The following is a 23,945-nucleotide window of genomic DNA, read 5'->3' on the forward strand; positions in this document are numbered from 1 at the left end:
TTTTTTCCTAGGCAAGGCAATCCTTGGTTGACCTCACAGATTGCAAGGACCTTCTCAGCTTACAATCCCTTATTTTTTATTTACTTTTTATGCCTACAGCACCCAGTCTTCCTAGGTGGTCTCCCATTCAAGTACTAACCAGGCCCGATCCTGCTTAGTTTCCGAGATCAGACGGGTTCGAGCTTGTTCAGGGTAGTAAGGCCGTAGACAGGACCTAGTTTTCAAAACACCTATCCTCCTGCTTTTTCTCTAACAATTTTCTTATTAAAAGGAGGTAAAAAATACTCACCCATTCTGTAGCATTTACCAGCGCACTACTAGTGGGCTGAAGGAGGCAGGTACTCCTATAGGGAGCTCCATTAAATCTGAAAGAGAATAAGAAACTAAACTCATTGCAAAGAAACTGCTGGTGCCATATGAAACTTCTTTCCTTTCCCCATTTCCAACAACTCCAGCATACTCAGTAGAGACGCCTTTCCAGAGGAAGCCTCTCATTCTTCGCCACTCACTCTGGCCCTTAAAAATTTTCAAGAGGGAATGGATGTCTCAAAGGTTTTCAGTTATATGAAAAAAAGACATGATACATTAAATTATTATTAAAGAATAACCAGTTTTTCTAAAGGCAGACCAGTGAAACTTCAAGCCAAAAAAAAAAAGAGATATGTTACCCCAAGTCCCTAAAAGGCACTTCAAATTCCAGTTCCTCCTTGGTTAGAGCCTCTACTTTCTCAATGAAGTTTTTAAAGGCTGTTTTCAGTTTGTGCCTCATTTCTCGTTCCATCTGTTGAAGAAAAAAATGTTAACTATAACGGTCACAATACTTTTTAATAGTGCATTCCTTCAAAAAGTGTGAAGTGTTTTTATAGTTACTAATGATACTATATTTACTAATGATAATAACATGTATACCTAATTGAAGGCCACCATACCATTAACTGCAGAGCTGAGTCTGCAACCTAAGTCTAACCCATAAGTTACTGCACTACACCAGTTCAGCAGATACTTGAGTTATTCTGCAGAGATTCAGGGGTTATTTATAAAATATAACAATTACAGAGCTCAGATTTGGACCACATCCTACCTCACTACCCTGCAAATAAAATGCTAAAAGAAACTTCAGACCTGCTCAGCATAGAGGTCATCTCGGTCATGCATATGCTGATGCTTCCCCAAGTCCGTGGTGATCTCTCCCACTTCTGTGTAGAACTGCACATCTGTGTGCCGCTTCTTGCCAAACATGATGGCATTCTAAAGGAATAGAGCAGAAAGAACAAGAAAGAAGTCAGGAAACTCGGGCTATACAACAAAGAGGCAAGATACCAAAAACAAAATTTGAAAATATAAAAAATATCTACGCTAGAAATGACAGCATTTATGTAAAAATAGTTCAACTATTCATAGTTAAACTCCATAGTTAAATTCTGGAGTCATCATAAATAATGACATTTGGGAATGTAAAAGAGTACAAGTTTTAAAATGTACTCCTATTTAACAGAATGAACTCTGGAGACTGCGTTGATAATTGTGTCTAAAGCAAAAACTTTCTACTTCAGAAAGAATTTAGAGACCTTTCATGTTTTGGTGGTCATTATATATCACACCAAAGGAACAAACATGCTTAGCACCTTCTAGATGTCAGTCACAGTAAACTTTATAAACATAATTTTATTCAATTTTCTTAATGACCTTATATAATCAGTGACATTTTTTCATCACCATTTTCATGGAAAGAGGGTGACAAAAAGATCTTGCTCAAGATCTCATAGCTAATAAGTAGAAAGATATACCTTGAGGTGAAAGTGCAAGACAATAATCATTTCTCCATCACAGGGCTGGAACAGTGCATGCTTAATGTTATTGTACAGAATATCCACTTTGTCTCCTCGAACAGATGTGAAACGGAAACCTTGATGGCAGAGGGAAGAAGCGGCTAATTACCAACCAGCATCATTAGGTTAGGCCAAAAGGTACTGCATCTTTCCTGGCTCATTTGGATAGGGTCAGAGGAAATGCCAAAAATTGTACAGAGCTTTCCTTTCCTTCTGGCCATTCAGAGATGTAAGCAGATTCCCCTCAGTATTTCCTTGTCACGCTATATTATCTGATCTTGTCATTCCTACAAATGTGCCCCAGAAGACAAAGCCCTTCCCCACTCCATGTCTCCTCACACAAGTAAAGTAGCATGTGGCATCTGGTAGTCAGAAGCCAAAACTCCATTTGACTCTAAGATGTGATGACTTTATGAAACACAACTGAAAACATGAGGCATTACATGCACTCACTCGTAGTACTCATGCAATTTCACACACACATGCACCAACACCCCCACCCAAAAAAGAGAGATCATCCAAACCATTGACATGGGCCTCCAGTGAACCTTGCATCCTCTTTTGGGCAATGTTTGGACGAATGTACAGATCTTTCAGTTTGGGGTTACTCCGGTTTAGGTTAATCACCAGGGAGTCTTGTTTCACAATGCCCTAAGTGCAATGAAAATTAATGTGAATCCTCATGTATCTTTATACATCCCCAAAACCCTCATGTGTCCTTTTGCAGAGAGGTGCTTTTGTCTGTGTTCAGGCTCACCTCCTTCTCTTTCTCTTCTGCTTCCCGAGTCTTATAACGCTTCTGTACTTCTTTTATAATTCGAAAAGCATTCTGAAGGTTCAAGGCTGGTACTGTCTGTTCTCCGGGTGCCTTCATATTTGAAGCTCGGTAAGTACTGTAGAAAGGGGAAAATATATAAGTTTTTTCATCAGGCCAGGTAACCTGCACTCATTACTATATTTTATAACTGGCTTAATATCTTTCAGAAGAAAACAATACCACTGAATGCTGAGACAATGCCTGGAAAGCAAAAAAAAAAAAAAAAAAAAAAAAAATCTCTTTCTTGTCTCTTAAACAAAGAATGTTAAAAATGGCTAAGCCACTGGATGGGGCAATCATACTTATTCTTCAACTTTAGCATAACCTCCCAAATTATTCCATTCTGTACCACTAAGGAATAGACTCCAATGTGGCACACATTTCCTTAAGATTCTATTGCAAAATATGTGTAGTAAGTATAATATATTTTCATGAGGATTTTAAGTTATGTTTTATCCTCAAAATAGTACAAAGCTTTCAAGGTGATCCTAAACAAGTGCCACTGAGGGAGGCTTTGCCATTCACTAGATTGGGAAGGATGTACCACAGAGTATAAAATGTTTTTGAGAGTGCCACTCCAGCCAGCAGAGATTTAGGGATGGTTGTTTTCCTGGGGACTCACATTTCCTTGACAAAAGTGGCTTCTGGGTTAGGAAAGATGTTGCCCTCATTCCTGCCCAGAGCACTGCCTGGGCAATAGAAGTTGATCCGCAAGTAAGTATAATCTCCTTCCACCGACATACTTATATTCTGTTCAAAGTAAGGAAAAGCATTAAAAAAAACCAGACAAACACACAGGATTCTTCCCTTGACAAAGATTAGGAGTTATAGAGATGCTAAAATTAAGTTAGGAGTTATAAGCTAACTGTTAAACCTAGCCTGTCAACCTTAATCTAAATCTAATAAACTACATATTTAGCTGATCTTTTAGTAGGACTGAGTGTATTTCAAAAAGAATCACTGAATTCTCCTAGTACCTTGTGCCATGTGTACAACTATAGGTTAAAAAATGCTCAAAAAAAGTTCAAGGAGAAGCAAATTATGTTTCTAAACTAGATCATTTAACTTTCTACAAAGTGAACACTGGAAAGGGAGGAAAACGATAGCAGGAAGTAAGGGAGAGAGGGAGAAGTATGTAAAGTGAGACAGGCAGAGTCTGAAGAAGATGGGGAGTACAAAACAATAATCTATGGTAAGCACGATTACTATTTTAAGAAATAATTTGGACGGAACTGGATTCAATGTTAGTACCTTGATCGTGGCAATGTGAAAAGGTGTTGCTATGCCAAACACAGGCATTATTACAGTCTCATATTTCTTATCAATATAGATCTTCATTTCCCGAATATGTGGTTCCTTAGGCATCAAAGATGGGTTTTTATAGGACACATTAGATTTGCGAGCTCTGGAGTGAGGAGAAAAAAATTTTTGAAGAATTTCTGCTAATCTCACAGAACCCTAACACAATTTCACTGTTCAATGCAAACTCTTACTTCTGAATCTGCTGTTCTCCCTTCTGTTCAGTCAGTCGTCTCTTTGCTTCCTCATTGAGTTGAGCTGCCAGTTCTTTTTGATGTGCTCTTCGCTTCTCTTCTGCAGTCATCTCATTCTAGAGAAGACCCAGGCGATCAGAACATGTGAGCCATATGACAGATATGAGATCAATGTAGTATAAAACAGTAAACTCACTCGTGTTCTTTCCGTAAGTAATGCTGCCCGAGAACCTCTTCCTAATAGGTCCTCGGCCTCATCTTTCTCCTCCTCCTCTTCTTCTTCATCCTCATTCTACAGGGAAAAAGTCATAATCAGAAATTTGAGTTACAGTTTTTTAGCTGATATTGTTTATCTTCTTCACTGTACCCAAATTTCCTTTATCACTCATTTATCCTCTTCCTACCTTTAGAAAAATCCCCACATTCTTTACTTTCTTCTTCACGGAAGTGAGAACTGTGGCTGGGCCATCCTAGAATAAAAAGGGAGAAGTCAGAAATCTATAAGAACATTTAAATGAAACACTTTCACTTTCTAACCTAGTATGTAGTTGGGTAATGCTTTGAACCTCTGGATACTATAATCTTTGACAATGAATAAATACAGTTCTTGGGTTCCAGTCTCTCAGTAAGAACTATAATGTGGGAGGCAACACTAGGATTATGGTTAAGAATACAGGCTTGATTTGAAACCTGGCCGAAACACTGTCTGTGTAACATCTGGCAAGTTATTTAAATTTCTCTGTGCCTCAGTTTCTTTTTCTGTATATGAAGAGGATAAGAATACCTACGTAATAGTTATTGTAAGAATTCAATCAATGAATTAATGTGTAAAAGTGCTTAGCTTATAATAAGAACACTGAAGATATTTGCTATCATTAGCATCCAGAATCAGTATCTGCTAAGTGAGAGAAACCAGTCACAAAAGACCACAAATGTACAGAATGGACAAATCCTTACAGACAGAAAGTAGTTTAGTCGATGTCTAAGCCTAGGGTACTTGTGGGGAAAGAGGAATGACTTCTAATGGGTACAGGTGATGAAAATTAGATTGTGGTGATGATTGTGCAACTCTTAATAAACTAAAAATCACTAAAGTTTACACTTTAAGTGGGTGAATGGTACGGTATGTAAACTGAAACTCAATAAAGCCATTACTTAAAAAAATCAGTTCCATTATTAGAATCAGTTCTTGATATTATCATTATCAAGGTTCAAGCCACAACATGACAAATAGTTCAGTTTAAATCATTCCCTGGTACTTGGACTACAATCTCTATTCCTAGTTGTATTAGGTCAAGCTCTCACATGGATTTCTGCCCTTGGCTAGATTTTAACAAAGACTTTTAAGAAAAAAAAACAAAAACAAAAAAACACACGGGGTACAAAATGTGCCTCAAAAGTCAGTTCATGAGCACTCAAAAGTCTGATGCAATATACACCTCATCCACGAGCACTGTGTCACCGATGAATAGGGCATATGTTTTCTCTTCTGGTTTCTTCCCTTCCTTGTTAGTCAGGTCTGAGAATCCCAAATTGATGCTGAATACCATCCCTAAAATAGCAAAACAGAAAATAAGTCTATGATTGTGAAAGGATGGAGAAACGTAGATTTTTACATATAAGAGAGAGATGAAGCTAAAGGAAAAGATTTACAATAGTATTTTCCTATTGCATGCATGTAAAACTTACCTTTCTTCAGTTTGTATTGATTTTTACTATTAATTACTAAAGAGCCTTCACGGAATTCAATTCCCATTCCAAATCTAAAAAGAAAAAAAAAGGAAGTGGTACTTCAGCAATAGGCTAAAAGATCTCACACACGTGTCAAGTATAATACATCTTATTTCGATTTTCAAGATAAAGCAGGCAAACATGTTGAGTGATTTGCTGCTGCTGATCAGTCAGTTATGGAAGAGAATCAGAGGGTAATCTTAGGGCTCTTAATATACTGAAAACAACATCCTAATTAAGTACCTCATGTAACATTTATCATATTAAGCGTTTTCTTTTCTTTTAAGGTGAGGCAACCCCTGGTTGACCTCACAGATTCAAGGACCTTGTCAGCTTACAATCCCTTATTTTTTTATTTTTTACGCCTACAGCACCTGGTCTTCCTAGGTGGCCTCCCATCCAAGTACTAACCAGGCCCGACCCTGCTTAGCTTCCAAGATCAGACAGGATCGGGCTTGCTCAGGGTGGCATGGATGCAGACTATTAAGCATTCTTTATTTAAGCTTATTCATCTACATTTAAATTTTAATATTCTACCATGAAATCAAGTGAGTTTTCCTATAGCTTAGCAGAGACTATCAAGTGGTACATTATCAAGACAGTAACAACTGGATTAAGAAAGGCAATTTTTAGTGGAATGTTGATAACTAGATTCATTAAGTCACCGGCCAAGACGTGGTATTAGGTCAACATATCTCCTCTTGTCCATTAGAGCAGTGGAGTAAGTAACTGTAAACTCCAGAATGGTTTCCATCTAAGGAGGCTGCCTAGAGCTTTTATTTCCCAAAATGTCTTTGATTCTGTAAGATACTTCTAGGTGTTCAATGGTCACATACATTTGAGAAACACTGGATTAAATAAAAACTCAAACAATTTTTTTTATTCAACAGGACATCTCAGAGTATTTAAATTTGTAATATAGCATGTAATATTCCCTAACATTTGCAATTTAAGCCTGGAGTATCTACTAGCATCTACTATACTGGTCTAGAAAAATCTCCACCCTGTTCCTAGGAGAGAAACTTAAATCTTTCTCATGTTCTCTGATAACATTATATGTCTGGCACACAGTTAAGTTAATTGTCCATAAATGTGGGTTAAATCAGTCTAAGAATATTCTGGTGACCAAGGCCAGTCATGAAAATCCACTCAGAGTGACTGTACATCCACAGCATCTTACCCTAGGTTTTTGGTAATTTTGTTTAGCAGTTCTGGCTTCTGCTTTTTAACCACATCCATGACAGCATTGTACACATCACATATCTTTACACCTAATGATAAGACAGAAAGGGAACATTAAGTGTCTTTCAGAAAACAAAAAAACAAAACCACATTTCTCAATCAACAGTTCCTCACCTATTAAGTCTCCCAAAGCAGGGTTTCTGAAAATGTGAACTAAGCACAGTGGTCCTCAACCTTTTTGGCACCACAGACCAGTGCTCCTATGAGAATCTAATGCCTGATGATCTGAGGTGGAGCTGAGGCGATGATGCTAGCGCTGGGGAGTGGCTGAAAATACAGATGAAGCTTTGCTCGCTCATCTGCTGCTTATCTCCTGCTGTGTGGGCCCAGTTCCTAACTGGCCATGTACTGGTACCAGTCTGTAGCCTGGGAACCTCTGAACTAAGGAATACAGTTCCTTGTGTGAGTAGCAAGGCCTAGAAATTTGTATTTTTTAAAACAATCTATCCCGTTATTCTTAATTATACAATTTGAGAAACACTGACCTGGGAGACTGTGATACATCAGTTGGTCTCAGCAAAATAACTTTTTAAGTGTTGATAAATGGCAACACATGATAGTTATTATACATTTTGAAAAACAGGACTACTGAAGGGGTGAATTACTGTTAGAAGGACTCTGGCCTTGATTTTCAGGATCTAGGATATAGATTATTTCAAGCCAGAGTAGTCCCAGATATGGTAGCCTCAGAGGGATCTTTATCCTCATTAAACTACTGATGACCATGATTTCCAATAGGATTTCTCAAAATCAACTTGAGATATCATGAAGAAATGGTGCCCAGAAGCTCTGGGCAACATAGGTTGGCTTACAAAATGGCCTAAAGGTGGTAAATAGAAACTCCCATTTAGCCATTTGGGAGTATACAGGCTCAAGGCAAAAAAAAAAAAAAAAAAAAAAAAAAAAAAGGTTGCTTGCTTAGCAGAAACCTATTAGTTTTGCTCTTACACTAAGATTATTCTTATCCATTCGATGTAGAACATTATACATTCTGCTGGTAGAGATACTAGTTCTTGTAACTTTCTAAAGTTCTTCCAAATTCAAAAATATATTAAAAGGGTCATACACCATGATCAAGTGGAATTTATTTCAGAGATGCAAGGATAATTCAATACCCACAATTCAATGTGATATACTACATTAACAAATTGAAAGATAAAAATCATATAATCATTTCAATAGATGCAGAAAAAGCATTTGACGAAATTCAACATCCATTTATAAAAACTCAAAAAAAGTGGATATAGAGAAACATACCTCAACATAATAAAGGCCATATATGAGAAGCCCACACCTAACATACTTAATGGTGAAAAGCTGAAAACTTTTCCTCTAAGATCAGGAACAGGAACAAGACAAAGATGCCCTGTCTCCCCACTTTTATTCAACATGTATTAAAATTTCTAGCTAAAGCAATTAGGCAAAAAAAAAAAAAGAAAGAAGTAAAAGGCAACCAAACTGGAAAGGAAGAAGTAAAACTGTCCCTATTTGCAGATGACATACTATATATAGAAAACTCAAAAAAATGTTAGAACTAATAAATTCAGTAAAGTTGCAGGATACAAAATCAATATACAGAAATCTGTTGAATTTTTATATTACTAATGAGCTATCATAATTATGAAAACAATCCCATTTATAATTGCAACAAAAAGAATATATTTAACCAAGGATGTAAAAGACCTGAAACTATAAGATATTGATGAAGAAACTAAAGATATAAATGAAGTTATATTCCATGCTTACGGATTGGAAAAATGTCCACACAACCCAAAGAATCTACAAATTCAATGCAATCCCTATCAAAATTCCAAAAGCATTTTACACAGAAATAGAATGAACAATTCTAAAATTTGTATGGAACCATAAAAGATCCCGAATAGCCAAAGCAATTCTGAGAAAAAAGAAGCTGGAGGTGTCATGCACTCTGATTTCAAACTATATTACAAAACTACAGTAAACAAAACAGCATGGTATTATAAAAGCAGACACAAGGATCAATGGAACAGAATGCAGAGCCCAGAGAAAAACCCCACATATATATTATCAATTAATTATGATAAAGGAGCCAAGAATATACAATGGAGAAAGGACAATCTCTTTAATAAATGGTATTGGGAAAACTGGACAGCCACATGCAAAAGAATGAAACTAGACCATTACCTTACACTTACTTACACAAAAATTAACTCAAAATGGATAATAGACCTGAAATAATACCCGAAAAATTATAAAACTCCTAGAAGAAAAAACAGGCAATAAGCCCCTTGACAACATTTTTGGCAATGATTTTTTTCAGATTTGACACCAAAATCAGTAAGTAGGACTTCATAGCAAAGGCAACAAATGCAAAAATCATCAAACTGAAAAGCTTCTGCACAGTAAAAGAAACCATCAATAAAATGAAAAGGCAACCAACTGAATGAGGTAAAATATTTGCAAATCACATATCTAGTAAGAGTTAATATCTAAAATATACAAAGAATTTATAGAACTCGATAGCAAAAAAACAATCTGATTAAAAAATAGGCAGAGAATCTGAACAGACATTTTCCCAAAGAAAACATACAGATGGCCAACAAGTACATGGAAATATATTCGATATCACTAATTATCCAGGAAATGCAAATCAAAACCGCAATAAGGTATCACTTCATATGATAGAATGGCTATCATCAAAAGACAAGAAATAACTAGTGTTGGCAAAATGTGGAGAAAAGGGAACCCTTATGCACTGCTGGTGGGAATGTACACTGGTGCAGCCGCTATGGAACAGAATGGAGGTTCCCCCAAATTGGAAACAGAACTGCCACATGATCCAGCAATTCCACTTTTGAAGAAAACAAAAACACTAACTTGAGAAGATATACGCACCCCCAATTTCACTGCAACATTATTTATAATAGTCAAGATATGGAAACAATCTAATAGATGAATGGATAAAGAAAAGGTGGTACAGCTGACCTTTGGTTTTACGTGGACTTTTTTTCAATGAATACTACAAACGTATTTCCTCTTCCTAATGATTTTCTTCATAATTTTATTTTCTCTAGCTTTAATTTAATGCAAAAGTACAGTATATAATACATATAACATACAAAATATGTTAACTGACAGTTTATTTATTGGTTAGGCTTTTGGTAGTCAACAGTAGGCTATTAAGAAAGTTTTTGGTAATAGTTATATGCAGATTTTCAACTTTGTGGGAAGTCAGTGTCCCTAAACCTCATGCTGTTCAAGGGTTAAACACACACACACACACACACACACACACACACACACACACACACACAAATATTATTCTGCCATAAAAAAAGAAATCTTGCCATCTGCAACAACACAGGAAGACTTAGGGGATTACACCAAGTGAAATAAGTTAGAGATACAAATACCATATGATCTCACTATATGTGGACTCCAAGCAAGCAAGCAAGCAAGCAAGCAAGCAAGCTAGCTCACAGAGAATAGATTGGTGGTTGACAGAGGCAGGGTGTGTGTGGGTAGGTGAAATGGGTGAAGGGCGTCAAAAAGTACAAACTTCCAGTTATAAAATAAATAAGTCATAGGGATGTAATGTGCAACATGACAACTATAGTTAAACTGTGTTGCAGTGGTCCCCAATCTTTTTGGTAGCAGGGATCAGTGCTCCTATAAGAATCTAATGCCTAATGATCTGAAGTGGAGCAGAGGCAGTGATGCTAGTGCTGGGAAATGGCTGCAAATACAAATGAAGCTTCAATCGCTCGCCTACTGCTCACCACCTGCTGTGTGGCCCAGTTCCTAACAGACCACAGACCGGTACTGGTCCCCTGCTGTACTGCATATATGAAAAGTTGCTGAGAGAGTAAATCTTAAAAGTTCTCATCACAAGAAAAAAAAATCTGTTAACTAGACTTGTTGTGGTGATCATTGTGCAGTATGTACAAAAACTGACCCCTTATGTTATACACCTGAAACTAATATAATTTTATGTGACTTATGCCTCGAAAAAACGCCAAAACTTTCTAAACTTCTAACGAAGAGTAATAAGGCCACAGCATTTTATGAAGATCTGGACACAGAAGTGAGGTTTTTGTAAAAATCAATGTCAAACGACAATAACTCATGCCTAAAAGAAAAGGAGATTCAAGGACTAAGTGTGAAGATGATAGGTTAGTAAAATCTAATTCTATTTTTAGTACGAGAACCTCAGAAATATAAACTCACATAAACACTAATAACATTTTTGTTACATGATTTCCAAACTTTTTCTACGGCACCTCACCATGTCTTAATTCCTTTAGCAGCTCCTCTTGAAGCTGGAGCAAAAAGTTGTAATTTTCTTGAACTTCCTGAGAAGGGTCAACCATCAAAGTACGAACAAGGTTGGAGCAGTAAGATTTGAAGCGAATACCCATGGCACAAGTGATGGCCCCAAAATGCATGTGATTCTTGTCACTGGAGACCAAAGGAAGAAAGCATTTCATTCATTACCCAAACTAGGAAAGTCCTTAGTATCACTGGCACATAACATTTGTAATCACTGCCTCTCTCTGCTATATTCCAAAGCTGAAGCAGAATAAGGACCTATACATTTTTAAAAAATAAATAAATAAACCATTTATAATAAGGGTCTAAAATAAAATAAGTGACCAAACTTTTAGAATAAAAATTCAGTGAAAAGTTGAGTTGTATCCTAAATATGCAAAGAATATACTAAATTTTTTTCACTACACTCTCATAGTATGGTGGTGAGAAGTCATCGGTTTACTATGAATTACAGTATTCACTCTGATTTAGTACCTTCAGACTGACCAGGTAAAAAGCATTCTTCACAATATTTTTAAAAATTAGAAGGGGAAGGGGGGGTTGGGAAGTTAAGGGGCTGGGAGGATGGCGTGAAGGGTTAAAGAAGTACAAATCAGTAGTTGATAGACGGTCACAGGGATGGGGAGCATGGCATAGGGAATACTGTTAGCATTAATATATTGGCTAGGTGAAAAACCAGAGGCGAGGAGGAGCAATTAGGGGGGATCATTTTATAAACTATATAAATGTCTAACCAATGTACTGTATACTTGAAACTAATTAAAATAAATAAATTTATTTTTAAAAAATTAGAAGAGGAATTACATTATGATAGATCAAATAAGATTTTAATGTTTTCTGTGGGGCATGTTTTGCATGTCCCTCCCGGCATTTTTAATCGTCTGGAAAAATGTTTACAAGAAATAAGTAACTACACGAAATAAAATAGAAATATGAATAGAATAGGACAAGAAGAAAATGTAGAAGGCAGACTAATAGTTATTCTGTCTCCTCTAATGTTTCTGAATTCCGGAATGAGTCAAAGGAAAAATAGGCTAAAGGTTGAAATGCTCTGGCTGTTAGTTTATTTTGAAGTTCTCATACTTACCTCACCACACTGAACTTGAGATTATAGTTGCCACCACTCTGAATGATAGGAGGATAACACATTTCCACAGTAGAGGGGTCTGCCCCAGCTAGGTATTTTTTCTCTTCAATAGCCTTTTCCACAGACTCAGCCAGTTTGCTGTGTCGAACTTTCTGTAAGTATACCCAGAAATGAAACAATACGTACTAGAGGGTGGCAAAGAGGAGTGTTGCATTTTTGGATGTTATCATTGGAAGACAACATATATCTTGATGTCATTTAGGATGCTATAAAAGTCTTATGAAACATACTGGTATACATGCAAAGCAAATTTAGATAACAGTATGTGGAATTTACAGCTATTCAAGAAATTCTCAAGTAAAGGACTAGAAATCTCAAGAAACTACAGTGCAGGTTTACAGTTATTTTGAAAGAGAGCTGGCACAATTACACACCACCAACTTAAGTATCAAAGGCTTAATTTCAAAGGAAGCTGAACACATACCAAAACACTGCATTGTAGAGATTTATTTCTGCTTCATTAAAACGGCTAAAAGACTTTCCCCTCTGCATTTACCTCATCTGCATCAACTATTTCCATGACTCTTTCTTTGAAGAATTTGTTGAAGACCTCAGAGGTGATGCTGGCTGCTTTCTTCATCAGGTTGAGCTCCCCGTCCTCCTTTACAGCAATGGTATAGGCCACAACTGCACTGATATCTATCTGCAGTCAAAAGTGGTAAGAGTTTCTCTAACATGCAAATATAGAACTGCTAAAGAAACGCATCTTTCTCAATGTGAATATTATCAGTGACATTAGATTATTTAGCAAACTATTCATCAGTAGCTTGAAGAATATCTAAATATTCTTTTCTTAGACTGAATAAACATTTCAAATTGCTCTTTACCAGGCCACTGTGTATATTCTAAGAAGTGTTAAAGTAATATACCACTTAAAATGTACACGTAAGCACCTCTCTCTAGAAAGACAGGCAGGAGGATCAGGGGAAAAAAGAGAAAAACAAAAGTTTTTTTCAATAAGAGACTTTTGTGTTTCCCTCCGAAGGAGCTGAACTATCTCCTGAATGCCTCACTCCTGACTGAAAAGTAAAACTGGCTGACTGCTCCACCAAAGGGATTGAAAATGGAAATGCGAACAAACGTACGGTTTTCCTAAAACATATTCTCTGTATTCTGTTATGGAAACCCCTAACACTTTGGCCTACTCAGCTCCCAATCTGCTTGTTTCTGGGAGTATTCTTACTTTGTCAAAGCCCTCTTTGTTCAGGCAGTCATTCCAGCTCTTCATGAACTCTCCAGGGAATTTGTCTTTGCTGAACACGCCAATCTTCTTGCCATTCTTGCTTTCTTTAATAGCTTCAATCATTTTGTCAAAGCTGCTCTTATTACTTTCATTCTATCAGTGCCACGGGGAAGAGAGACTTGTCAATTAATTTTAGAATTAGACATGTATGTTCTACTAGTAACAAACAAGCAAAGACAAATATTCTAAATCCCAGAAAGAATAAATTATAGCCCCATGCCTTACCTACTTCTTTCTCTCACACCATAACACCCCAAAAGTTAACACAAAGTTTCTTTGGATATTTTTATATGCTTAAGTGAAGTGCCATATAAGTTGACAAGAATACTCTTTTTCTCCAGAAATAGCTGAATAATAGGTGAGCAATACCCTGAGAAAAAAATGTCAGGTGGGCAGTATGACAAAAAAAAAAGATCGCATCTGATAAAAAACTGGAAATGAGGTATATTTAAGTTTCCCTAGTAATACTGAAGGTTCTTTGTTTCAATTAAGGTACCCAGATGAAAACGAAAATTGACAGTGTCCTCGAGAATGGAGGATAAAGTTAGTGTTCACCAGAATTTCACAGCCCATTAGTTTTGTCGCAGAACTTCTAGGGTTACTGAACTCTTTTCTTCCTAACAATGAAGATGCAACAAAACTGATATTACAATCACAAGTCAACTAAAATCTCCCCTTTTTATTCTTTTAAATTCCTAGAAGGCATTTCTTTTTACCACTTTTAGACATTCTTTCATATTTATGACACATTCTTTATTAGTTCTGACCTTTTCTCGTATCAGCAGTGTGATGGCAGGGGCTCCATTAGCATTCTCATTGCCCTTAGTGTTGGCAATCTGTTTCAAGAACTCCACTTTTTTCTTGCTGGCCATAAAAATGATTTTGTCATCACAGAAGACCATGATAGTATCAGTCAGTTCATAACCAAAGAGCCATGTCTATGGGAAAAGACAATAGTGACAACAGTACGTACAGATAAAAAAAAAAAATGTTCTAAATCAGTGCTGTCTACTGAACTTTTTGTAAAGATGAAAATATTCTGTATCTGCTCTAATATGATAGCCATTATAGAGTACTTGAGATTTTGGACCAAGAAATTAAAAATTTAATGTGGCTAGTGGCTACTTATATTGAACAGTAAAATAGATGATTCAATGACTCCGAGGGTTTGGAACTGCTATAAATCCCTTACCTGTAAGGCAGTTGATTTGGCATAAACAATTTCTTCATCAACACCCACTGATACAACAATGGCGTCAACGTTGGCATACTCATCTTCTCCTTTCTGAAAAGTAAAGCATAGGTAATTTGGTTCTTTTCTTTTAACACCAGCAATATAGAAATAGACTCCAGTATTTACTCAGGATATATATAATTTTTTCCTAAAAGAAATTCAAGTTTAAGGTTTGCTTGGCAAGCTCATAGCCATTAGTTACTCTATTTTCTTTCCCCCTCTTTAATTCCCCCTCCCCCACACTTCCACCCCTGACCTATGGATATTGCTGTTTCTCCTAAAGAACTGGATCTCTGAAGGCGGAGCATCTCCTCCCACACACTTGGGGCATTCCCCGCGTTGTACTCAGCATATGGTCCATGGCTCCACCTGGGGTGCGAACCCAGGACCTTGTGTGTGTAAAGCAGACGTGCTAATCACTACACTATGGAGCCATCCCTGTTACTCTATTTTTTAAAAAAGCTTTACTGAGATAGAATTCACATATAATTCACCCATTTAAAAGGTATAACTCAAAGGTTTTTAGTGTATTCAGAGTTACGTATCTGTTACAATCTACAACACTTTCATCAAAAAGTAACCCATTAGCAATCATTATCCATCTCCCCCCAGCCCTAGACAACTAATCTGATTTGTTTCCATGAATTTATCTATTCTGGATATTTCATATAAATGGAATAATATAACAAACATGTGGCCCTTCTGTCTGGCTTCTTTTACTTAACAAGCTCTCAAGGTTCATCCATATTGTAACATGCATCAGAACTATATACTTTTTATTGCTGAATAATATTCCATTATATGTATATGCCACATTGTATCCATTCATTGACTGCTGGACATTTGTGTTATTTTCAGTTTTGGTGATTATGAATAATGCTGCTATAAACATTCATGTAAGTTTCTGTGTAGAGATATTCCTCCAGTATATATCTAGGTGAGGAACTGCAGGTCTAATAGTAACTATATGTTCAATTTTTTGAGGAACCACCAGGCTGTTTTTCCAAAGTGACTGTACCATTTTACATTCCTAACAGCAATGAGGGTTCCAATTTTGCCACATGCTGACCAACACTTACCTTTTTTTATTATAGACATCCAATAGATGTGAAATAGTATCTTATTGTGGTTTTGATTTGCCATTCTTGGATGGCTACTGATGTTGGGCAACTTTTCACGTGATAACTGACCATTTGTATTCCTTTTTTGGAGAGGTGTTTAGGCAGACAGAGCCTTTGCGCATTCTGTAACTGGCTTATTGCTTTATTAAGTTGTTAGAGTTCTTTTTATATTCTAGATTTTTTATCACATATGATTTGCAAATTTACAACCCCATTCAGTGGGTTGTCTTTTTACTTTCTTAATGATGTCATTTAAAGCATAAGTTTTTAATTTTGAGGAAGACCAAATTATTGTGCTTTTGATGGCATATCTAATAAGACTTAACCTAACTCAATGTCATAAAGATTTACCTATGCTTTCCTCTATAAGTTTCATAGTTTTAGTTCTTATATTTAGATCTATAATTCACTTTGAGTTAATTTTGTGTATGGTGTAAAAAGGGGCCTAATTCCATTCTGCTGCATGTGCATATCCAGTTGTTCCAGCACCATTTGTTGAAAGACTATTCTTTCTCTATTGTACTGTCTCGGCACAACTGATTCTTCCATATTGTCAAAAATCGGATGATGTAAATGTGAAGGTTTATTTCTGGACTGTCAGTTCTATTCTATTGATCTGCATGTCTAGCCTTACACTAGTACCATGTTGTTTTGATTACTATAGCTTTGTAGTAAGTTTTGAAACTAGAGTGTGATTAACTACTTTTGAACGCTTTGTTAAGACCAAAGGATTAGTAATTGTGGGCTATAAGGTCAAATCTCTGACTTTCCCTATAAAGTCAAGAAAAACACCTATAATCCTCTTCCACGTTTTAAGGGTTCTGGCTGCCAATAAACCAAATATGATAGCAATTGAGGGTTCTGTTGAATTTCTCTACCACAACAAAACACATAGCCCGAAGAAGTTACTACATAGAAAGTATATATATTTGCCCATTGATTTTCAGTGAGAAAATGTTTTCCTTAGGGTTGGTAAAGTTTTATTATTAGTTCTCACTGATGATACAAAAGTAATCGTAGTTTAAAATTGCTAGTGCCTTAGCATGAATCAAGGCAGTGGCATCAAACTAATTCTTCACTACCACACATTCATGAAAAGAGGAAAAAAGCCAGTTTCACTAAACAATGTCCTTGATGCAATAACAATGATTAGTATTATGAAATTCCAATCCTTAAGTATATGTCTTTTTAATATTCTGTGTGAAGATATGAGTACACACAAAGCACTTTGGTGTGCGCACTGAAGTATGATGGTTGTCTGAAGGAAAAGCACTTGTACAATTATGAGTAACAAGCTAAACTAACCACTTAACCAGACTTGGGTATCTGGCAAACATTTTCTCAAAAATGAATGATGTAAGCCTGTCACTTCAATGAAAATGAATAGCATGTTTGTCAGCAATAAAATTTTTGAGTTTTCAAGCAAGAAATTAAAATCTTGAAAAACTTGTACCCACCACTGTGAACTTGACAACTTCCCTACTTAAGACTTTTCTGATGGTCAGTGGTGATATTAACATGTGTGATTCTTCCATATTGTATAATGAAATGTGTAACATTTAGGACAACTGTACAACTGAGAATCAGTATTTTCCAAACAAGCACCGCATGATGTTATAAAACCATCCATGGATAAAGAATCCAAGGTGCAAAACAGATCCATAACTTGAATATGAAAAATTCACCACTGTGGTTTCACATTCCACATTACAACTAACTTTTAAGAGACTACCACTTCTTGAGTTTTAGTGTACTAACAAAGAATATCCATAATTATTGAAAAAGGTTATTAAAATATGCTCCCTTTTCCAGCTTCATGTATGTATGGGACCAGATTTTTTTCTACATACTTGATACAATCTATACAAAGAAAGCCTCTTGGGGTCTTGAATAATTTAAAAATGTAAGAGGACCTGATATCAGAATTTGAGAATCACTGTGCTGTATGATTCTTCTAATATATCAACACTTTCTTCTCCAAATTTTTGGCACATAAACTTTAATTCTTCAATAAACATGAGTTTTGTGTCAGTGATCTTACTGCTTCCTTGATAACCTCCCCAAATTAGTAACACACACTCCCTTATATTTAATACTTATGTGTTCTGGATATAGGTAAAATTTTTCTCCTAAACATTTGTCTACAAAAAATACCACTGAAACTAACCAAAAAGTCTCCTTTAGTATTTTTTCGCTATTTAGAATCTTGGTCAAATCAACTTTTTAACAAAGAAAAAGGTATCAACGTGAACAAAAAATTCAAAATACAGAGTACGATCATGTAACTTAATCATTAATGATATGGGAAAATTATCCAAAGGGCTCTCGATACAATTGAAAACAGAGAAAAAAAGAGGCACATATTCAGCTTTTTTTATGATAGAGGAAACAAACCCACCTAATCTCAGGGATTTTAATTCATATAAAATGCCCACTTTTCCACTGCTGATCAAAAGAGCGAGAGGATGAATCCTAATTTATCTTGGCACCCAGCTGTCTGACCATTTTATAGAATATTATTTCTTTAGAAAATCTGATGGGCTCTAACCCCAGAATAAAGAAATGTAATAATACCAGAATTTAATATATCTGAAGATAATGAATTTAGATTAAATTTTTCTTAAAACGAAAAGATTCAGTGAAAAGGATTATAAGAAAACCAAATATTTTGACAGCAAAATCGAAGACACTATTTTATATTCAAACCTTATGAAGAGTCTAAGAGTGTCATACAGATTACATCTGAAAATAGTCTTCTGAAACTATGAGAGATTTTTAATGATTTGCTTATAAAATACATATTACATATATAAAGTACTAAAATGTTTTGATTAGATTATGTCTGGGATTTGTTTGGGAATGAATACTAGTGTGGAAGGAGCTAGATTAAAAAAAAATGCCCCAAGGCTAGCAGCTCCTGCCTCAGGACCAGCTCAAAGTGCCAGCCTGACTATTAGAGGTGGCTTGGGCCCAACTCTGTGCAGCTTAAAACGTCCCGGATTCCTACCTGATCTCTTCTGCTTGGACTGGTCTTCAGACTCAGACTGGAACCCTTGCCAAATCTGGACTTGGGATCCCCGTGCTCCCTTTTCTAGATGAATTCTCTTGCAGCAGTGACCCCTGGTGTGCATAGACTCTCAACGTCCACCACACCCTTTCTGTCCCAAATTCTGCCACCTTCTATTCTGTCTGGTAGACTTGACATCCAAGTCTTGCTCAAATAGGTGTTTCAGATGGGAATACTAGTATATACTGAGTAGCCACTTTCCTTCTATGTGCCTTCTTGCATTTATTATCTGTAATCCTCAAAATAAGACTTTAAGTGCAGCATGCATCGTTATATTCAAAATCTCAAATCAAGCCACAAAACACCCAAAAGTTCTACAAAAATATATAGACAGTTCTTACACTGATTTAGGCTTAAAAAAGGGGGGTGCTAAAAGTCCTCCCTTTTTAGATGCATAGATTAAGTTTAAAATATTTTTCCTTAGGATACAACTAGCAAGTAATAACAGGTAAAGTAATACATTTTCTACTATTTCTAACTCTCTCAGTTAACAAATCAGATGAGGGAATACTTTCATTAGGGTCCTAAAAAGAAAAATACATTTCTTTGGAAGGTCTGCAACTTATATTTCTAAGGAAAAAGGATCATTTGACAAACTTTTCAGGTAAGATGTTAATATTAGTGACTTCTTAAATTTACCAGAAACTTCTTTCAGCAACTGAAAGCAACATGTATCAAAGCCTGTCTCCTGGATTTAGAGAGACACTATGCTTACTGGGTAAGGGCTCACCCTGAAGCCAGACAGCCTGGGTTTGAATTCTAGGCCCCATCGCTTATTATGACCTAACTTCTCTGTGCTAATCTCCTTGATCAGAAGTGTGTATAAAGTGCTTAGAATAGTGCTTAGCTCACAGTACCTACTATGTGTTTGCTATCATTATTAAAGATTGAAATGGCTATTTGTTAAAAATTTACTGTGTCCCACACCACTATTGTTATTGATGTCAAAGATTAGCTGATTACATAATCAGTACAGAATATGTATAGTAGAACAGACTTTCTGAAAGTGCACAACCCATCAAGATTGTAGGTGATTCCAGATATGGCTTTAAATATTCAATCACAGAGCAAAAAAGTTACATACTTTTCAACTCCCTTTTAATCCACTTGATTACACAAAGAACATACCTGTTTAATGCTAATCCTTAACACCTGCTACAATTTAACAATGCTGTTGTGTTTACATAGTCTTTACTTTTTAACAGCTATGTTTTACTTTTGGAAAGACTTTCCATTTATAGTGAAGTAACCTTTCTGAATGTATTAAGGTTTAAAGAGTTCAACAGTTATTTGGAAGACGAAAAGGACAGAGTGGTTGACTAAGCAGAACTGGGCTAGCAACACCTTAAGTGCTTGACAAGCATTCTCACTGGGAAGATATTGATGAGAGATAAGCATGCATAGCTCAGAGAGCCACAAAGGGTTCAGAACTCAGGAGGCACCAAGTATCAGGAAAGGGTAATGAGGTATATTGCACATGGATCAGTTCAGGACTGAAAACAGAAGATCTAGTTATCAAGCATAAGAGATGGAACCCCCAGTTCTTGGAAGCCCTGAGACAACTCATAATCCTTCCACAAAAACAGTTGACTTATTCTCTGGAGAAATGTACTCAGATATTAGGCCCAGGAGAAGGCAAGTGCTAAATGCTGGGGAATTAAATGACAGTCTGTATTTTGAATGACAGCTGTGAACAAATGCCACAAAGAAAAGAATCGGAGGATTTTTCTCTGCACATCTTCAATGAATTCAGAGAAAACACTTCAGATACTAACATTTAGGAGTCCTCCATGGAATGAGACAGACTATTCACTTTAAAGTAACCCCTACTAGTTGAGAAGCCCCATTCATATTCATGCAGGGTTCCAATCAGTTTTTATTGTCTCATTCTCAATATAGATGAGTATAGACAAGCCTCATTTTGATTTTCGTGAAGTCTCCAATATGTCAGAGAGAAAGCAAACAAACCCAGAGGAAACATACAAGGCAGAGGACAGAAAATAAAAATTAAATAAAACATCCCCACAGGAGAAATAAAGTACATCCCTGAAACAAGAAAAGAACAGAGAACAAGAACTCTTAGAAATCAAAAGTAGTTGAAATTTTTAAAAATTCAATAAACCCTTAGAAAAACGTTAAGAAACAGTATATAGAAATAAAAGATAAAAATACAAGAAATGAAAGAGAACAAATAAATTTAAGCCAAGATGTATAAACCTTAATAGGAATTTCAGGTTAAAAAAAAAAGAGAGCGAGTGAGCAATGACTGAGGAAATGGAGGCGAGAAAACCATCAAAAAAACTCTTCTGACAGATTCCAGCACTGCGGGACGTAAGTCTTGAGACTAAAAAGCCCACCCCCCACCCACCAACTCAATGCTGTGAAATCCAAAATATAAGGAATGAAGAGACGATTCTAAATGTTTCAGAGAGAACAGGCCAGATATATTGGAACAGAAAAGAGAATTACATCGGCCTTCTCAAAAGTAATACTGTAAGCTTAAAGACTAATAGTTTCAAAATTCTGAGAATTCTGAGGTATTTTCAGCCTCGAATTTTATACCCGCTGAACTATATTATTAACTAAAAGTGAAGACAGAATAAAACTTCTGAGTCACACAAAGGCTCAAGAAATACAGATTTTCTGTATCCTTTCTTAAAAGTTCTTAGAGAAAATGCTTTAACAAAATGAAAAAAATCAATACATGGTCTGTAGGATGTAGGGGACCAAAACAATGGAAGTCTCAAGGTTCAAAACAGGTCTGGAAAGTAATCTGTACAAATACAGACAGCAGTATAACTATAACATAAGGTTGGACGGGGTGTGGAAAGGTGGCGTTTAAAAAATAAACAGAATAAAATATCTGAAGAGTTAGAGAATTTTAGAAAAAATATTGATAAGATTATGACAGACCTGCAGGAAAAAGTTAGGGGTATGGACATTCAAAAAGGGAGAAAAACCAAGGCAATCATTAATGCCAAGAAAAATAAAAAGTCTAGAGAAAAAGGTAATTATACTCTATTATTTCACCCAGTAGTGAAAACATTTACATGAGCATTAACAACGTAAACTGACTACTGATTTTACTAAAAATTGTGTGTGTATGGGGGGAACTTATCAAGAGGGTGGGAGTGATCAAGCAAGTCTAATAAAATATTAATTGTATAATCTAGGTGGTGGATACATGAGTATTCACTGTAAAGTTCTTCACCTTTCTGTATGTTTGAAATTTTTCAAAACAATGTGTCAAAAGAAATTTAAAAAGTATCAAGAGGCAGAGAAGTTGGAATGAATGTGATGGTATAAAAAAGTTAAGTTTAAATCTTAATTTACCAAAACAAGTTAATATCAAAAAAAATTGACAAATCAAGAATCAGCAGTATATAGCTATAACTTCAAAATATGAAAGAACTAAAAGTGGTTGCTTCTTGGGCAGGTGACTGTTTTTTTGTTTTAAGGCTTTTAGAACTACTTGGTTTTTTAAAACCTGTGTAGGTATTACTTGATTAAAAATAATTTTTTCAAGTGCAAAATAAATAGTGTACGTGGTAAGGAATTAGCAAAAATTGTGAAGGTGGTATCTGAATGATAAAAGCTGGGGAAATTCTGCAACACAGGAACAATTATCTTCCTTTGAAAAAGCCAAATGGGTATTGCATTAATTGAAACATGTTTAATGTTTATAGCTAGAATATCCATATAATTTATCATCTGAACAAGATAATTTTGAGAATAAAAGGGCATGTCATTTTACATAGGAACAGGTGAACAGTTTCAGGAAAGGCAGGACTTATGGTCACCCTAAGTACAGGCTGGACAGAAATGTCTTCAAACCAAGAAAGCCCAGAAATCATCACCATCATTCACTGGGTGGCTATGACATGCCAGGCACTCATTACACTTGGTAACTGGGGTAAAAAATAAATACTATACAAGTTAAGTGAATCCTACCTGTGCAGGCATTTACTTCCATCTTCATTCCTCTTTACTCAAGAGACCAAATCATTATTTAAATCTTTCTCTAATTCCTTCCAGAGATAAAGGAGCCATAAAGACCCGAGATGCCCATTATCTTGCTGAAAGTAGTATGGGAACTGCCTGTATTTCAGACTTCCTAAGCCACAGAAGATAACTGTCTAGTCTGGAAAGCAATCCAGAACAAGAAATTTGACCATGACAAAAATCAGCAAAGAGCCAGAAAGCGGTGCTCAAGAGAAGCACTGACACTACAGCTTATAGTTTTGTCCGTGGGCACAAATTTTCTTTTTAGGGTTGGAACCAGCCACCACCTCAAATGTGACTGGTAGAGCCACATGAATGAATGCATTGGATCAGCATTCCTTTGACAAACAGCTGCTATTTTGACATTTTACGGAATTCTTTTGGGATAAAATGCAGATGTGACTGTAGTTAAGGTTCATTCAGCAATATGTCCTAACAGGCAGGTCTCAAATCAGTTATAGGTGTGCCCTGATAATGTATCCCTCAGCTCCCAAAGCAGCTAGGAACCCAGAATGGTGGGTAACCTCCCCCTTCATACCCCATGCAGTACTAACTGTATTACTTGGTTAAAAATAATCAGAATCATGTAAAGGCTGGGAAGCCCTAAATAAGGATTCAGTAAAGTATAAGAAGACAGAGAAACCCACAACCCAGTCTCACCACCCACCACTACCACCTAGTGTTTTCTAATGTGGAAATACACAGGTGCTG

General features: G+C 36.1%; 1 protein-coding gene and 2 pseudogenes across 1 annotated transcript in view; all 3 read right to left on the minus strand.

The window, feature by feature from the left end:
• Nucleotides 1-23,945, minus strand: part of SUPT16H (SPT16 homolog, facilitates chromatin remodeling subunit) — a 35,206-nt gene that overhangs the window by 8,206 nt on the left and 3,055 nt on the right. Inside the window, exons 2-21 of the mRNA XM_011382751.2 lie at nt 15,003-15,095; nt 14,578-14,748; nt 13,751-13,903; nt 13,064-13,210; nt 12,508-12,659; nt 11,377-11,549; nt 7,051-7,141; nt 5,829-5,902; nt 5,579-5,691; nt 4,544-4,609; nt 4,336-4,431; nt 4,140-4,255; nt 3,898-4,051; nt 3,269-3,396; nt 2,587-2,722; nt 2,354-2,480; nt 1,788-1,906; nt 1,123-1,248; nt 669-781; nt 290-365 (exon numbers count right to left, since the gene is read on the minus strand). Coding sequence (XP_011381053.1) covers nt 290-365; nt 669-781; nt 1,123-1,248; nt 1,788-1,906; nt 2,354-2,480; nt 2,587-2,722; nt 3,269-3,396; nt 3,898-4,051; nt 4,140-4,255; nt 4,336-4,431; nt 4,544-4,609; nt 5,579-5,691; nt 5,829-5,902; nt 7,051-7,141; nt 11,377-11,549; nt 12,508-12,659; nt 13,064-13,210; nt 13,751-13,903; nt 14,578-14,748; nt 15,003-15,095 — 2,424 coding nt within the window. The remainder of the gene's footprint in view (nt 1-289; nt 366-668; nt 782-1,122; nt 1,249-1,787; nt 1,907-2,353; nt 2,481-2,586; nt 2,723-3,268; nt 3,397-3,897; nt 4,052-4,139; nt 4,256-4,335; nt 4,432-4,543; nt 4,610-5,578; nt 5,692-5,828; nt 5,903-7,050; nt 7,142-11,376; nt 11,550-12,507; nt 12,660-13,063; nt 13,211-13,750; nt 13,904-14,577; nt 14,749-15,002; nt 15,096-23,945) is intronic.
• On the minus strand, nt 91-209 carry LOC111732765 (annotated as a pseudogene).
• Nucleotides 6,233-6,351, minus strand: LOC111732773 (annotated as a pseudogene).

The sequence above is a fragment of the Pteropus vampyrus genome, unplaced genomic scaffold (genome assembly GCF_000151845.1).
Source record: "Pteropus vampyrus isolate Shadow unplaced genomic scaffold, Pvam_2.0 Scaffold488, whole genome shotgun sequence".
NCBI classification, from domain to species: Eukaryota; Metazoa; Chordata; class Mammalia; order Chiroptera; family Pteropodidae; genus Pteropus; species Pteropus vampyrus.